Genomic DNA, 17712 nt, shown 5'->3' on the forward strand with positions numbered 1-17712 from the left:
TAATAGACATCCACAACAGTATCACCCCTGCCAGCCTGCCCCTTAATTCTCACCCATAGACTCTCAACTCACTCCTCATCCACCTCTGGACAGTACTCAATACATTGTAGTTGCTCCGTCACGTAAAGAGCAACTCCACCACATTGTCTGGTTGGCCTGTCTTCCCTGAAAAGGACATAGCCATCCATGACCACATTCCAGTCATGTGAGATGTCCCATCATGTCTCTGTAATTGCCACCAGATCAGAGTTTCCTGCCGAACACAGGTTTCTAACTCCTCCTGTTTATTCCATATGCTGCGTGCACTGCTGTACAGGCATTTCAGAGAGCGAGCTGAGCACACCAATTTCACCCTAGGGGGGTGCGAGGCCTCCCAGTCTTCATCAATACTAGAGTGCTGCTCCACTGGTGCAAGCCCAGCTACAACCCCATCCCCCTTTGAATCTAGTTTAAAACTCTCCAAATGAGCCCTGCTAATTCCTGTCCCAGCATTTTTTTTCCCCTGTGAGATAAACCTTTCCCATGTATCACTGTCTGGACTGGTGTCTTATAAAAACAGCCATTATCAAAGAATCCAAAGCCCTGTCTGTAGCACCAGTCTTGTAGCCAAGCATTTATGGACTGAATTCTTCTATTCCACCCCACTCCGTCACCCAAAAATGGAAGGAGAGAAAATAACTTGCACCCCAGACTCTTTCACCAACTGTCCCAAGGCCTTGAAATCTTTCTTCATTTCCCCTCAGACTGTGGGATGCAGCTTCCTCCCCATCTGTCTGGAAGATCAGCAGTGGGTAGTAGTCCATTGGGTGCACCAGGTTGGGGAGCGTCCTGGTGATATCCCTGATCCGGGCTCCAGGTAGACTACATACTTCCCTATGATGAGGGTCAAACTGCATTTGGGCCCTCTGTCCCTCTCAGAAGGGAATCACCTACTACAATTATCCTTCTTTCTTATCGGAGGCAGTCTCGAGGCATGGTGTCAACTGCCTCTTCATATGTGACCTTGTAGATGGGCCTTGCACCACATCCTCACCTACCTCTCCTTCAAGATCCAGGGCCTCAAACCTATTACAGAGGGGCACTTGGGGAAGCAAAGCAGGTAGTGAGGGGGGCTGCCCGTGACACCAAACTGGAACTTGCTTCCAACCCTTCTCATCTTTTTGGTCCCCTACCTCTGCCTGACAGTGACAGGGCAGGGGCTGTCTTGGGTCTCCCCTCTCTGCCTGACAAGGCAGGGTGTCCATCACCTTTTGGGGGGTATCTCCCTGCAGCCTTTCTGACTCCAGGGAGTTATTCAACCAGTCAATCTCTTTCTCACACTTTCTGATGGTCCTCAGTCTCTTGACTTCATCCTTCAGTTCCACCACCACGCTAAGCAGATCTTCCACCTGCTCACACCTCACACAGGTGGAATGCTGGTCTCCCTTCCCTGGCAGCAGCAGGCTCTGGCACTCCCTGCAGACAGAGATCTGAACAGCCACGGTTCAGAGCATGTGCTCCATCTGGGTCGCCACGGTCTTTTTGGGGCAAGCTCTCTGTCTGGAGAACACCATGGTAAACAGCAGTCTGGGACACTGGCAGTAGTTGAGATGGTCTAACAAGCAAGGAGTGACAATCTCTGCACCCTGCTGCACGAGTTACCACACCCACTGCTGCAGCACAGTGTGGGTGCTACTCACTAGCTTCACACACGGGTCATATCTCCTAGCGCCTGGTGGGGAGCAACTCAGTAATATTCAAAAGAGAAATTTATTTAAAAAGACCAATACAAATCTGACATTTGCTGTAAGGAACCCCCTGTCTCTTTTTCCTGATACCACATATCTTTCAAGACTGATGACTGAACTGAAGTCCCTACCTGCCTCCCATGTCTTAGATCTCAGATTCCAGCTAGTGGGTGGTATTACAGACAAGACTGGGGTGTAGATGTTAACGGTGCACTGCATCACAGTAGTGCGTAGGAGTCCTTTTCCCCCAGGTATCCTTTTTGAAAGCCCTCTGAAGAGAAGCACCCATATTGTCAGATGGCAAAGGAAGAAACCTGTATGAGCACAGGTCTCCTTTTACTTACACAGTCTGAAGGCCTGTCATTGTTATATTCCTGCTCTGCTGTCGACACAGAATAGAAAACTGACCAACTGTTTAGCAAAACAGCAAGAGGAGATGGGAGAGAAACTCAACTCCATTCAGCTCAAACAACAGCTTTAGCACTAATTAATCACAAAGCCCCACTTCTTGCCTCTGTTTGATTACCCTGACAAATTAGAGTTCTGAACTACATTTCTGGCCATCTGTTCTGTTACACTCTCCATCAACATATGGGGAAAAGTGAAAACCCGTACTTACTGAAAGCAGTTTGGTCCAAACACAGTGGCAAGATTGCAAAGGTTCATCCTGTTCTCCACATGATGTTCAGCAACCTTTATCAGGAACTGGCACAGATACTTCAGCAGGCAGTAATGAGCATCAGGCAGTTCTTTAAGGAGTTCTTTCAAGTTACTTTCCTTCTGCATGTCATTTCTAGTGTCTAAGAAAAACAAGAGAAGAAAAAACATACCTATATGGTTTTCTACATTGCTGTCAATTTACTTATTATGGGTGAGAGCAAGCAGCGGGATCTATAATTTAGTCTTATTTCTGTTCAGAGACACAGAATCCTCCAAACCCCTCAAAATTGTCTTCATCTTTCCCCTGAGGTTCACCTTCACCAACACCGGCACTGTTTCATGTTCACCTTTGTGTTGTAACTGTTCTCCTGAGCAGAATCAGCAGTACTTATAGCTAACAGCATTGAAGCATGTTTATTCCCACCAAGTAGAGAGCTGGGTCTGCTTTAACTCCAGCTTTACTCAATCTCCTGCTTCTTCTGAATGTTTTCTCTGCTTCCTAAACCCCATATCATACTCTGTTTTAGTTGCCCCTCCCATTAAAACCTTCAAAAAGAACAAAAAGAAGGCAGCAAGAACAGTAAAACAAGCAGGCTCCTGAAATGCAGGTGATGTTAGAATACAGTACTTTCTATGAGTACATTTTATGAAAAGCTCAATTTTGAATCTTCTGTCAGAGTGACAAGTCAGTACTAAGTCTTAGGTGAGGCATACTGCTTATGGAAAAAAGGCTATTCAGGGCAGTATCGCACACCATAATGAGCCAAAACTTGAGCTAATGTTAGAGAGTAGCCTTGTTATACTGTATAATCTTCTAGAACTTAACTATGGATAAAAGTTTCACATACTGAACTGAGTAATATCAAAGTATGACTAAGGTAAATTTTCTTTCATGCAGGCTTTTGTTGGTTTGCGTTTCTTTTTGTTTGTTTTTGTTTTTAATTTTAAGCAAAAGTTGCATGAACTTCACAGGTGTTGAGTTTATACAGATCCAGGCAGTGAACACAAGCTTGGCCTTACAGCTTCTACTTAATTGTGTTCCGTTTCTGGAACTGAACTCCAAACCTTCAAAATTCTTTGCTCCCCTCCTCCACCCCCAAAACACTTTTCAAAAAGTAATTTGTATCCACCAAAATCTTGGGTTTACACGTTAATAAAAGCAAAGTTTTGAAAACAATTTAGTGTTTCCTTCCCTTTATGGCGAAACAGGATGCCTTAATGCTTGGAATTATTCATTTCTATTCTCCACCAAAATGAAATTTCACTGAAACTCTCACATATGCAGAGTTCTTGGTGTTTTGTGCAACAGCATTTTCAGACAGAGTACCTCAGCCCTGAAGGTCTTCCTCACGGATCTAATTACAATCAGTGTCCATTAACATGAAGGAAGCTGTGCATTTCTAGTACTTTTTTCATCAGTCTTATAGGTTGATGGTGTTAATGTTGTGAGATTGTTGTTGGGTAATTGCTTTTTTCCTAGAGATGTACATCAAGGTTTAAAAACAGTTCAAGTAGTTGGAGGAATGTCTTTATTCTACACAGAAGAGTGAGCTTGCACTAAATGCGAACCCTCTGTGTTCTCTGTAACAGATTGCCTTGTCCCAAAGTAGCGGTTGGCTTACCACGGGAATACAGACATCCTCCCCATGTATAGGGTAACAAGGGTTTTTTCATTCAGAGGACATTATGGTCCTTAGCAAGGAGATTCACCCAGCGTTCAATCAAAACCAAACTTTGCTCAGACTGCAAGATTCATATTTAGTCAAGAACATGTAATAAGACAGGCTGCATCTGAAATGGTTCCGCAACTACTTGCTGCCTCTGCTTTGTGTCCCGCTGCCGGCACACGGTGGAGAAGATGGGCAGGAAAATATCCATGTCTTGTGTTGCAGAACAAAGAACACTTTACATTTCCCCAACATTTTTGTGAGGGAGGGAAAAGAGAGGGAGGAAAAATGAAAAGTTTTGGACACAGTGTAAGGTATGTATAGAATGCTTCAGAATTTTCATCTTTGTTCTTACATTTCTCAGAAATATTCCAGGGCTGGATTGCACAGTATCCCAGGGGTAGAGCGCTTTGAAAAGTGGCTAGTTATGTAAATTATCAGTCTGTACAAAAATATCTGAAAGTGACTCCTGAGAACAGAACCATAATGTCACAATATGATTTCTATTTTACAATCAGACATTTCTGTGGCTAATAAACAGGATTTATCCCACATACACACTAAACTAATTTGCTTGCCAAACTATATGTACTTGCAACTTCATACAGTTGAACTTGTGGGATTTCATCTGCTTCCAAGCTTAGGTTTCCTGCCTCACATGACAGGCACGATACACTGCATGACAAGAGAAGTCTCTTAGTTTTATGCTCATGGAGAATTCAGTTTTATGTATCTGTTTGGGTACCACAGACTTAATACGAATTCTTCCATGACAGCAGGGCAAAGTTTAAAGTGCCAGTCAAATTACAAGACCAAACATTTCAATCATTTCATCAATTATAACCTTTTCTTCTACAGCTTAGAAATTAGTTCCTTCAGAAAAGCCAAATATCAAATATGCATGAAGCAAATGAGCAAAAACCTTATTTGCCTACTTATTTCAAGTATTTAATTCAACATTTTTTTAGAGCTATATAGAATAAGAACTACCATGCCTTCACTACTATGAATCAGCTTGCTAACAGCAAGAAATCTTTTTTTTTTTTTCATTTCTGCAGCAAAACTTCAGGATGCTTCTGAGGGCTAGATAAAATGGAATAACAATAAGGAATTTAATTGGGTTTGTATTTGCACTGATCAAAGTGGACTGGACAGTCTCTGACTGGATTACTAATTATCTTTTCATAAAGCTTAAAGAAAAAACACAACTAATAACTAATTTTCACATAGGCAGAACATTAAAATTCACTTCCTCACATACTTCTCTTTAGATAACAAAAGAACTAGCACACAGTGTTTTCTACTATAAATTGCCTGCAGTTTTGATAAGGAAAGCCAAAGCCATCTCTCAGAAAAACACCATCACCCCACCACCTAACAAGGGATTGCCCTTGAGAACTAATTGCCTTTCTGAGTCTCCCACTGGGGCTTTGGATTGAAAGGTACTTTTCCATTTACCGAAGGATTTTCCTTCCCTTCCAAACTAGAAAGATGTTAATAACTGCCACAAACCACTGTGAACACAGGTTTGCAGTCTGAGAACAAAGAAAGCTATTGGCCTCGTGGTATTAGTTCCATTTGTTGGGTAGGACGTCCCTGTTCATTAACTGTGACATATTATGTGGTGCAGATCAACATTAGAGATGCTTATTGCTGGGCACGACCAAATCTTTGTTCATTTGTGTACTTCCAAGAACAGAGACAGATATCAGATCATAAGATCTTGAGAAATTAACCCTAATTGAAGGACACAGAGACACTGAACAACATGAGGCAGCAAACCCCATTTACTGAGCCAGGAAATTCCTCGTCCTTGTGAAATGGGAGAAACAAAATATGGCTCTCCTCTCTCGCCTCCTTTTCCAGTGAAAAAACAAGGGAAGGAACTTAAGCCCTTCTCCCAGTATGATCCAAAAATCGAAACTAATTTGCTAATTCTCCTGCTGCTGACATTTACTTAATAGATTTTAGCTTTATTTTTTAAAATTACTATTACAATTTATGGTGAATTTGGAGAGTGATATGCATGCACAGTATTCCATGCACTTTGTATATTTTTCAGGACAAGTGCACCTCTGGTATCCATGATAATATTACTTCAAATAAAACAGCTTCTCAACTTATTAGAGAGCAAAAATAATCTTGACTCATGACAACCAATTACTTGGAGCATTCCTTCTCATTGTGTCCACCTGCTAGACAATTTTTCAATTTGCTTCAAAGTCAATAACTAAGGTTTACTCAGCTGATGCTGACCATCAGAGAAACACTGGAGCACCAGGGCTGTTTATGTGACCATGTAGACAAGCATCAAGTGTACTACGGCCCTAAGCTTATAGAATCACAGAATCATTTTGGTTGGAAGAGGCCCTCAAGTCCAACCATAACTTAAGTCTAGCACTAAACCATGTCCCTAAGAGCTTCCTCTATGCACCTTTTAAACTCCTTCAGGGATGGTGACTCCACCACTTCCCTGGGCAGCCTGTTTCAGTGCCTGACTACCCTTTCTGTGAAGAAACACTTCCTAATATCCAATCTAAACCTCCCTTGGTGTGATTCGGTGCCATTTATGTACATGCCTAATGTTGTGCAGTACAAGCTGTCCTGCAGAAGTCAAGACTACCAAGTGCAGTCTGTCTTATCCAGGCAGATTAAACAGGGTAGTATGAAGCTAAGCACATGCTTCAGACTCTGTAGCATTTTGAGATGAGACAAATGAGCTTGTCAATAATGGAAACAGCAGTGACAGATTTTTAAAGGCAATTCAGGGACTTCTATTCAAGGCATATTTCCAGATATGTCCAGCTATGAACACACTCCTGATTTTCCAGCACAGCACATGAAACTCTTTTGAAAATTTTGCCCAATACCACCGAGAAAAGGAGAAAGGAATAAAAGATGAATGAAGGCTACAGGGAAGGTGCTCTCAAGGCAGAGTCAAAGGCATTCACTTTTTTATTTTGGGAGCCTGCCAGAAGCCATGTGAAACAGATGGCATCCCAGCAGAGGCCTGCAAGAGAAACCTAGCTGGAGGAGCAGCCAGGAAGAGCTTGAAACCAGGCATGAGATAGTTGTTTCTGAGCTGAGGAAGGGAACAAAACCAGCAGCATCAGGTCACGTCTAAGCTTAACAGTCAATGGACACAGAACACAGAGTGACACTAGCGGAGAGCCAAGGAAGCCAGCAAGGGCAGTGTGGCACCTCAGAACTGAGCTAGAGACTCGCTACTGAGGGACAAGTCAAGCAGGCAACTGGAAAGGACAGGCAGTCTCCCAAAAAATGTTAAATAACTAGAAACAGGAGCCTCAACAGTGTAGGAGGCACAGATGCATTTGCAAGGGTGTTTTGAGTCTTATTTAATTTCAGTATACACCCACAGATCACAGCAAGAAGGACATATTTTCCAGTGGTTCATCCTATTTATGAACATACTGAGTTTCTTTGACGTGCTACAGACACGATCTAATTCCTCAATCCCTCCCACTTCGTGCCACTCCTTCCCCCTGCAAAGCATGCTGCCTAAACATCAACTAAAGGTATGGATGCCTGCTGACAGGTGTAATTCCTTTACTCATGTCACAAACAGTCTGACCCAAACCAACTCCAGCCTGGAAGCACTGAAAGCATATCAGCACGGTGTCATGCCCTAGGTAATCATCTCTGCTGTGAGGTGAGGAAGAGAGTCTAAAGCTCAGTGCCACGCTACCACGTCTGCATATCTTCCAGCTGCCTTGCATACTAAAAGCATGGAAAGCAGATAGAAAAGCTTGCATCTGTCTGTGGCTATCAATGTGCCCTAGGAAGTCAATCTCCAGTACACAGGCAGCAGGCTGTACGCTGCAGTTCCACTGTGCTCACTGGGCTGTTGGAAGAATCAAAGCATTTCCCCTCATTGTAAGAAGGTTCCCATTACAATCCAACTTGACACCCCTCACTCTGCATCATTATGGCACTTTTGCAGTACTGTATTTATGCTTCACCCCAACATACTGGGAGCAGAGCACTCTCACTTCTTTTGCAGCTCTGCTTAGTGTCATCATCTACATAAGAAATCCAGTTCCAAGAGTTTTTACTGCATAACAAACACCTTCTGCATGTGGAAAACTTAAGTTATTTCTCTAGTTTTGACTAGTCCCGATAACAGCAAAATGATAATAAAAGCCAAAGGAAAAGGCTAAAATCATGTCACAAGAGTCAAGAGAACCACAGACATCTAGTGAATATTACTTGCTGCAGTTACTGTGGTTAAAGGGCCAGCTCTCATCTATTCATTTTCACACTCCTTTTTTCATTTTCACAGTCACTGTGCAGGTTGAAATTTGACCTCTAAAATCCTCCAACACAAACTATATTTTTGGCTTTGCTTGTTCATGTAACTCAAACAGCTGCTGGCTACCAAGCATTCCTGCAAACGACCTGTTGATCCAGAAGAGATCTGCTGCTTCTTTTCTACCACCTCCCATCTCTCTCCCTGAAACTAGCAGAGCTGTTCATGGGCATTAAAGAAAATCTTGCCAGTCACGGTGGCTGTAAGCAGGAGGAGGTATGCGAGATAAAACTCACATCTAGCTGCTGCCCACCAAAAAATATAAATTCTCTAAGATGGGACAATGTTAAAAAGCCAGATTGATCAAATAGCATTCAACTTAATTAGACTGAGTGCCAAAGGAAGACAGGAGCCCACATTTCACTGTATCCCTGCTGGAGGAGGGACAATGACAAAAGAGAAATTCACAAAAGGGAAAAGCTTCCTGTATGCTAAAAAAGAAAAGTATAAGAGCAACCTGTCTTGCTGAAAGCAAGTGACCTGTGAAAGGGGATAAGAGCTGTGCATACAGTTCCTAGTAAGTACAAGTGTCTTAAGAGTCAGTGATCACAATACTAAAGATAAGGAACTAAAAGCCAGAGGAATACATCAACTCAAGCAGGGATTGCTGTATGGGAGCTGCTGATTTCTTCTACCTGAGGTTTCTGAAAGGAACTTTCACCACTCTGTAAGGACAGTCCATTTTGCACGGGCAGGCACAGCTCTACTCTGCAGCGAAGCCTCAGTCACAAAGAGACTGTGATGGACATTTTTTACTCTGGGACTCCCTGTAAGGAGCAGCTTTCTTATTTGTCAGGAGGTCTGAGGAGACTGGCCAACACAAAGATCACTATCAGTGTGTCCCTGGCCTGCACTTGCTACACACATCTCCCATCAACATCATATACAGAAGGAGGCCCTTCTCAGCTCCCACTTCCACTGCCCTTCTCCAAGGGCAGACAGAGAACATCAGGACACACCAAACAGCCTTTAGGATATGCTACGAGATGTTTTCTGGAACCGAATAGTGTTGGCATTAAGCTGAATATTTATATAAACAGCAATGTGTCAGGATTTGGAGGCAGCGTGCAGAGTTCCACTTCACACAACACCGCACGGGCTGCAGGCAGCATGCCAAACCTGCTGTGCGGACTTCTGAATTACAGATGGGTCAGGTTCTCTCTTTTTCATAAAAGGGTTGATTATTTACTCTTTGGTTTGGTAACAAAGAATATAGACAGGATTAAAAAGGGTTACAGTTACAGGTAAAATTTGTAATTTTCAATCCAGCTATTTTTAACCAGAGGAATCACTCCCCAACAATTTTTATAGAAAGTGAAGTAATTGTGTGTTATTCTCAGGCCAAGATCTCAGCTGGCTTGAAAAAAATGCCAATACCAATCCCTGAAAATATTCCAAAGGAACTCTAACATAATCCCCCCAAAAACTTCCTATGCAAAGCTTCAACAGGAGGGAACACAGAGGCTGTAACAGAGCTTGAAATTGCCTTCACTGTAGATGTACAGTGAAGTGGCCCCAGATTAAAAGTTATTTTCTAATAACCTGTTGGCTCAGAAACAGCTTGACCTACTTTCTTCATGGTTTGCAAAAAGAACACCCATGCAGGCACCCTCTGGGTACCATTTTGCAACTAATACTGTTGTACATACTTCGATAAGTGAACAGTCCTCCAGTCCTGCATAACTGGTCGATCATTTAACTGTAAACAAAGGCCCATCTACCACTTAAGCTAATCTAAACCCCATGAAAGTCAGTGCCTTTGACTGCAACTCATTTATGCTGTATTTTCTAGGGAATGAAAAAAAACCTCTGTTTTCTTCAAACTTCATAAAAGCCTTCCCCAGCCTTAACAGCCAATCTGGCATTTTTCAAATAAGATATTTTTTTTCCTAATCATAGTTATAATGAGACTATAACTGGAGCTTTTTGAGCCAACTTAGCTATGAATACATGTTGCAGTTGGACTGACTTTTGCAGAGTAAAAAGTTACACAAGTAACTTTTCGGTTTTTTTAAACAAGAAAACTTGGTCCACAAATCTGCTAAGTGTATCTATCTCATTTTCATAGAAAGTACTGCACAGATTTTGCATTTCCTGTGGGAAGCAGAAATGAATGAAACTTTCTACAAACAGCACTGTTCACAAAGTACATCAGTAGCTGCTGGTACAATATACCAGTATGACCCTTCTGGGGACAGGGATGCAGAATGGTGAATGTGCAACTTAAAATTCCTACTTAAATGGTGATTTATGAGAAAGAACACCATTAAATACAGCTCATAAATCAGATCTGGTGAAATCTAAGAGACTCAAAAGAAAGCACGGCTATGACCAGAAAAAAGGGACTTTCTGAAACAACATCACCTTCCCACACAACAGTTCCTGAACCCTATCCTTGGGCCCCAGACAACTTTACTAAATGAGGAAGATATTTTATGCAGCTCACACACAACCTGATTACAGCTAAAATGCCTGCACTCAAGGGAAGGCACAAAGCTTTTCTTCAGTGCACCCTCAACAGCCTGTACATCCTCAAACAGAAACAAAAGACACGTTCATGTTCTTCCTCCTCCAGGCAACGGTTTTACTTCATCTCCACTGCAGGCGTGAAAAGCTGAGGGGAGACCTCAGGACAAGAGCATGAGAACTCAGCGCTGTCTTCCACTAGGGATGCACGTCAGGGTGCGCATTCCTCCTCTGCATCATGCATCACATGTGCCTGCTTTACTGTAAAGAGTGTATCTCTAGTAACATTCATCCACTCACTTCATCACTTCTTAGGAAGACACCAAGAGGCATCAAGCGCATGCAGCAAGAGAAAAGAACTGCCACCGACCCACGCAGTCAAGGAACAGGGCCAGCCACCACCTGTTCCATGAAACACCACCACAGAATGTCTGATACATATGAATTAGACTGAGTAATCCCTTGAGAAACAAGTACAAGTTTCAATTTCCTAAAGCAGAAGTGATGTTCTTTCTTATGGTTGATCCACCACTTGAAAGTGGGGAGGGGAGGGGCGGAAGTCTTCCAGATTGTGTTCTGTGATGGGGAATAAAAGGTAAAGTCTGCCATTACTTGCGAATGGACTCATCTTTTGGTGGGCAATCACATTGCTTAGTGAAAAGTAGAAATTTAGACAACATATGCTTTGGGCCCAATGAATATTCAATATAATTAGCAGATGAAGTTGTTACAACTTTTCAGAATCCATTAGAACGAAATTGCCAGAAATTACCCTAGCAAAACAGAAGCAAACCTGTGTCCTAAAGAGACTGCAGCTATTGTCTACAGGTTTGCTCAAAGAAACTAATAATTTCAGTTTATATTCACTAGATATAACTGGATTAGAAAATCATAGATAGTCCAGACTTTACCAAACACGTAAGAAACAATTTTCTGTCTCTTGTAACAGAATTGCACATACATGAGCACTCTGGGTGCAGGTGAGAGCTAAAGTCAAAAGAATACAGAATGAAGTAGGTAACCTAAGAAATGGAGAGCTCTGGTTATACTCACTGCATAACCAGTCATCCAGAAAGCAAGCGCATTGACGGATGAAGATTTTACCTCTCACTTACCCTGGTAAAGCTGAATGAACCTGGGATGTAAAGCAGAGGTGATAATTCCATCTGGCAACTCTCTCAAAAATAATTTCAACAGACTGGCTGCTGAGTACACATCACCATCTTTAACAAGTTCCACCTCTTCTCCACGCTCGTATTGCAGACGCAACTGCTCTACCATTTTCATGCTGCCGTTTACCCTGAAGAGGCCTTCCTGCGTCATACCTGTAATTATATATTGCATGTGAGGTTAATCTGAACTAAGACATCCCAGCGATATGATGAAAAAAATGTTCCAGTGTGAATGCTACACTTGTAATAATACAAAGGAGGGTAATTAACACAACAACAACAAACACTATCACCCCCCAGAAACTCCCTCTAGTCAAGTAATTGGATTATGACAATTAACAAATACTAGTGATCAGATCTTGAGGCCTGCGATACTCTGAGAACCTACAAAACTCAGTGGCATTGCTGTAGCCTCGCTCCATGTAGAAACCAACTGAGACAGCTGCATTTTGCATTGGTATATTTCAACAAGAAAGGATTCAAACTCTACCAAACAGTTCTGTTGTTTCACTTTTGCAAGTAGTCCGTTATCTTGAGTGGTGCTCTGCCAACTTCACACACGTGACTACTTCCAGCTTCCTGGTTTAGGGCAACAGCATCTTACCTGTGACCATCATGAAGCAAAAACATCTGAATACATGCTGATTTCAGCAGTAAGTCCACAACGAGCACTGCAACTTCACTGTAGCAGAAAATCTAAGTGAGCAAATGTGTATTTTGGACAGCATAAAGCCCAAAGTATTTCACAATGAAAAATAAAGGGTGTCAGTCACTTCAGGCCAGACACCCCATACTGTGAAGGAGATTCAGAAAGGAGGTTTCCATGGAAAGAAGCCAGATGAATCATACTCTATTAACTATCTCTTTTTAGACATATGCTGAGCTTCAAAACCTTCAGTAAGTGCCTAAAGCTGAATTCAGTAATTTTTCTGTAGAACACTTTCAGGACAAAAATACTGCCTAATACTGTGTCAACAGACCTGCTCATGCTTTTTCAGAAGCATAACACTGAAAGGATCAAAATATGCATAGTTTTCATCAGTTCAGAGTAGACATCACTAAATAGTCTGACAGAATGCTTCCAGTCCAAGAAATCAATACTAACGCAGAAGAGTCTGTAGAGTGAAATAATTTATTTTACCAGAAGACAAATTGATCTAGTAAGGGAAAAAAAAAAATGGACAAGCACTCAAACATTTTATTTGACTAATATAAGCTACTGCTTACAGATCTTGCATTCACAACAAAACGCATTGCTATGTGGCATGACATGCTGCCATCTTGGGGGCAGCAGCAAACACCACATCTCAATACAGATTTTCATCTCTGCAGTACTAGAGCAAAGGACACAGATCCCAAGCAGATAAAACTTCCTTTCCTCCTCCTCCATCATTTATGGAAATAGAGGTTGGAACATACTAGTAACAGTAATCAGATACTACTAAATTCAGCATAGGAAAACTTGACTTCACCTATTAATGTGAAAATAGACAGCTTAATACAAACTTAGTTCAAAGATGCAGTTGCCCATCAGTCAGCTCAGCTTTTTCAAATGAGTAGTCAGCTCCTCACAAGCTAGAAGAGAGACTCTAAAATGGTCTGGCCTTAAAAAGTCCTAAAATATCTATTATAGCATCTTTGTAGAATAGGAGTTGTAAGACAACACTGAACAAACAGTAACCATGATTCAGAGAACACTGTCTCCAAATAGGTGAATTCATACATGAGCCTCTGTTAAAAATGTCTTCACAGTTAACTTCAGCATTAATTCACAAAACAAACCTTAGACAAGTACAGGACATCCATTTCAAGAACTTCCCATATAAGAAGACACCTTTGAGTTCTTGCTTGCACTTTTGAGAAAGAGAACGGATTGTATTTTTATCAGGGCTGGATAATCCCCTTGGCACTCAGAATCCTAGCTAATCGTACTGCAGAGTAGAGGACTTGGCTTGTTTAGTTCATATTTGGGACACAGTCATGTGGGATTCAGATCTTTTTATGGAACACAGAGCACAGCCCACAACTTGCAGTCAAGTGTTTGTCAGCTTCTGGTTTTGATTAAACCCTAAATGATGCAAAAACTTTTTCCATCCTTGCTGTTTCAGTGTTCTAGCGGACCACTTGTTGAACTAGATCAAGCAAGATGTTGCTGTGTAAAGGCAGAATCATGTTTTAAATCTGAACTGGACCTTAATCCAAGCTAACTTCCATGCCATCTATCAGCTTCTAAAGATCTATTAAGATACAGACATGGAATCTAAGGTTTTGCAACTGGATCATCATTACTGAGTAGCTAAAATAAAAAACTTACAGTAAAACCAGATGCATCTTCTCACAAGGCAAAATTACTTCCACAAAATCTTTTTCATTGTTGAACAACTACCACAGAACACATCTGTGCACCAATGGTGCTCTAGATTTCTGCGAAGAAATGGATTTCAGCAATGGGAACTAAAGTTTAATTAAATGAACGCAAAGAGAAGCTAAGAACTAGACAACTACTTCCTTGAGGGGATTATAATAACCGGAATCTATCTGAAAACTTGGAAGAACATGTATTGCTATACAGTTATGTTCTCTGCGGGGTTTGTGTATGCACATGAATATACAGATACTTAACATCTTCTCATGATCAAAAAAGTGTTAAAAACAAATGTTTTGCAACTAGAAAATGATACAAACCTTCACGAATGAAAGACATTCAATTTATAAACTGCACAGCTTGTTTATGAGAGTATGCTGCTCCATAACACTGTGGTTTACCTTTATAAACATCCTCTTAAAAAGTAAGTTCAGCATCAAGGGAGAAAAAAGAAGCAAACTACATACAGTAATATTCTTTGTCTGTGGTTAGTGTACAACCTTGTTTAGCCCCTGTACCACAAACAAGACAGACCTCTCCCTTTGAAGAATCTTACATAAAAAGTGCTACCAAGCAGAAGTGACTCCAATAAGCTTACCATGCTGGGTAAGGTACTCGACTATATTCCACACAACTATTGGGATGCCATTCTTGCTCAGTCCCTGCCGTTGGAGCTCCAGAAGACTCACACCAAACACCTTTGGACAAGTTGTGTCATTTTGCTTGTTCAGTGGAAGGGTAGCTATCTTCTTCATGTCTTCCTTCAATCTCGCAGCCGATTTGTTTTGCTTAAAGGAGCAGAGGAAAAAAAGTACATTAGTCACATTTGCTGCAGAAGCTTGCACAGTCACAACATAAGCACCATCCATCAAAACTGCCTTCTACACTCCAGAATAAGGTTTCGGTCTTTCTTTATTCTAATCCACAGGAAAATCTCTGTGAAGTAGAAAAATAAAAAGGGACAGAGAAAAAGCTAGAATAGTAACTAACAGAAAAAGAATGTAAATAGTCTGTAGTTAAGATAAGGGAGAAAGGTACACTTCTGAAAGCAGACTTGTTACTAGAGTGACAAGTAATTGAGAATCACAGGAGACTGCTGGTTTAACTCATGCAGTTCACACGGGTTACAAAAGCAACTGGACAAACATGAACATGAAAAATCCCAACAGACCACTGTTAGTCCAGGTTGTCTCCAGGATGCCTGTCAGAGTCTGGGAGAATACTCTGGGGAAGGTTCACTGCACCCTTCTTCCAGATGCTGTCCCCTAGGGATTCATTTTGGCCACTGTAAGGTGAGATAGACCCTTATGAAAGATTTTATGTCATGTTTAGTATCTGCTAAGTCTGAAATTCAATTATCACACATCTCAAGGGGAGTGGAAAAAACACTCCACAACAAACCCTTAAATGCATATATCCCATACATTCTTCCAGAGGCACAACATTCTCAGAAGTTTTGCTTTGCTTTGTTTTTGCCATTAAACACAACTATTTGGAGCATTATGTGTGTTCTGTGGTCCCAGGGCCTTTGTGACACTTACCCTATCTTTACAAAAGATATTGCTTGCACAGATATCATAAATACGTTTTATTATTTAGGAAACAGAATCACAATACATAAATAAAACCATCATTATTGTGGCCACCTTATAAATATTTAAAACAAACAAGACAGTATTTGAACTAAAATTTGACTGACTTATAAAAACATCACACCTCTTTTAAAAGAAGATGTTGCCATTCAGGATTAAATGAATAATATATGATTTTCACGCCAGGCAGACACATGCCAAAGCAAAAATCATGTAGCCTGGGTTACATTAAGAAGACAGCAAAAGTCCTTTAAGCAGTTTCTGAGCAGCTGTGATGCTCAGAGAATTTTTCCAATTAAGGCCTCCAATTAGCCTCACAATCCTGCTCAGTTACAGGTTTCCATTTCAGGATTTGAAAACCTGAGTCACAGAACTGGATTTACTTGGGGAAAATCAGGATTTAAACTCGCAAGAGAACCAAGAGACATTTCCCATGTTCTCAGGAACAGCCGAGGAAATTTTTGAGCTGGTTTTGGGATCTGGAGAGGATGTGCTAACTAGGAACAAAAAGTTATGCACAGTTATCCAAAATATACATCTAACCAAAATCAAAATGAAATCACCCCCTCAAAAGAGCTCTGAAACAAATAAGTCAATGTTATATGAGCTTATAGATTGAAGATCTGCTTTTAAACTGGGAAAATCGTCCAACTATTAATGCAACCGTTACTGATCACCAGACTGGAAAAAGCAACTTAATCGTCTCTGCATGATACTGCCGCAAAGTGGCACCCGGACATCATCACGGGAGTTGAGAAAAGCTATTTGTATGCCACGGGGACTCACTTTTTCAGCTCATCCAGCAATCTCAACACAGAGAAGCATGTAGCACAGTTGCTCACTAGCTCAAGAAATAGAGAAAAAAACCAAAACAAAACATAAAAGCCTGCAAAGTTCTTTATTAATCTTCACGTTTCCCAAAGGAGCGGCAGCTACCGAGAGGGAGAAGGAGCGCGCTCGGGACGCGGAGACGGTACCGGGCCCAGATCAGCCTCTCTGCCCTCGCCCCGCAAGGGAGCCCGGCGGAGGGGGGGCGGCAGCCGGCAACAGCCAGCCAGCCAGCCAGCCAGCCAGCCACCTCCCGCTCCCCACGGCCCGGCTGCGCTCCACGGCCGCCTCCCTGTTCCCAGCCTCCCGGCCCGGCCGCCAACCCCTACTCACGCGTATGGCCAGCGCCCCGGCCCCCATGCCGGCCGGCTCCTACAACCCGCCCCGGGCGCCCGCCTTCGCCGGGCCCGGCGGCCCCTCAAGGCAGGAGGCCCGGCCCCCGGGTGCCGCCCTGCCGGCCCGCCCCCGCGGCCTGCGGGGGAGCAGCGCCTACCTCTCGCGCGGGAGCCGGCTGCACGGCTCGGCGAGAACGGTTGCTTAGGAGTGCTTTTCCTCAGGAAAATTGCCCGGGTCATGGTGGATGAGGGGCAGGCTCCGGGCGACTCCCCCTACCCCCAGGGCACCACGGCGACCCCAAGCCAGGCAGGCGGCAGCTGCTCCTTGGTGCCGGGCAGGAAGAGTAGAAACTGTCCGTGTGAGAGCCAGGGCTCGATCAAAGCCGGGCCGCTGCTGAAAATGTCACCACAAAACCCACTTTCAGCCAAGTTAACATCAGCAGTGCCGCTGTGAAAGTCGTGTCGCTTACCCTCACATGCTTAAAAGCTGAGAGAGCGAGCCAGCATGGCGGGGAGTCAAGTCAGAGAAGCAAAACAAACCCCTCTGCCAAGGAGGCCCAGCACGTGTGGGCC

General features: G+C 42.6%; 1 protein-coding gene across 8 annotated transcripts in view; it reads right to left on the reverse strand.

The window, feature by feature from the left end:
* Nucleotides 1–17227, reverse strand: part of FAM13A (family with sequence similarity 13 member A) — a 141653-nt gene extending 124426 nt beyond the window's left edge. For 6 of the 8 annotated variants that reach the window (XM_071807816.1, XM_065837401.2, XM_071807817.1 and 3 more), the window contains exons 1-4: nt 17138–17227; nt 14983–15172; nt 11963–12172; nt 2347–2527 (exon numbers count right to left, since the gene is read on the reverse strand). In XM_071807816.1, coding sequence (XP_071663917.1) covers nt 2347–2527; nt 11963–12172; nt 14983–15172; nt 17138–17164 — 608 coding nt within the window. In that variant the 5' untranslated portion in view covers nt 17165–17227. Of the gene's footprint in view, nt 1–2346; nt 2528–11962; nt 12173–14982; nt 15173–15555; nt 15670–17137 lie in introns of all 8 variants that reach the window. The other 2 variants (XM_065837397.2, XM_071807820.1) reach the window with 2 other exon arrangements.
* Between the last annotated feature and the right edge of the window lie 485 nt (nt 17228–17712).

Source organism: Patagioenas fasciata, chromosome 4 (genome assembly GCF_037038585.1).
Source record: "Patagioenas fasciata isolate bPatFas1 chromosome 4, bPatFas1.hap1, whole genome shotgun sequence".
NCBI classification, from domain to species: domain Eukaryota; kingdom Metazoa; phylum Chordata; class Aves; order Columbiformes; family Columbidae; genus Patagioenas; species Patagioenas fasciata.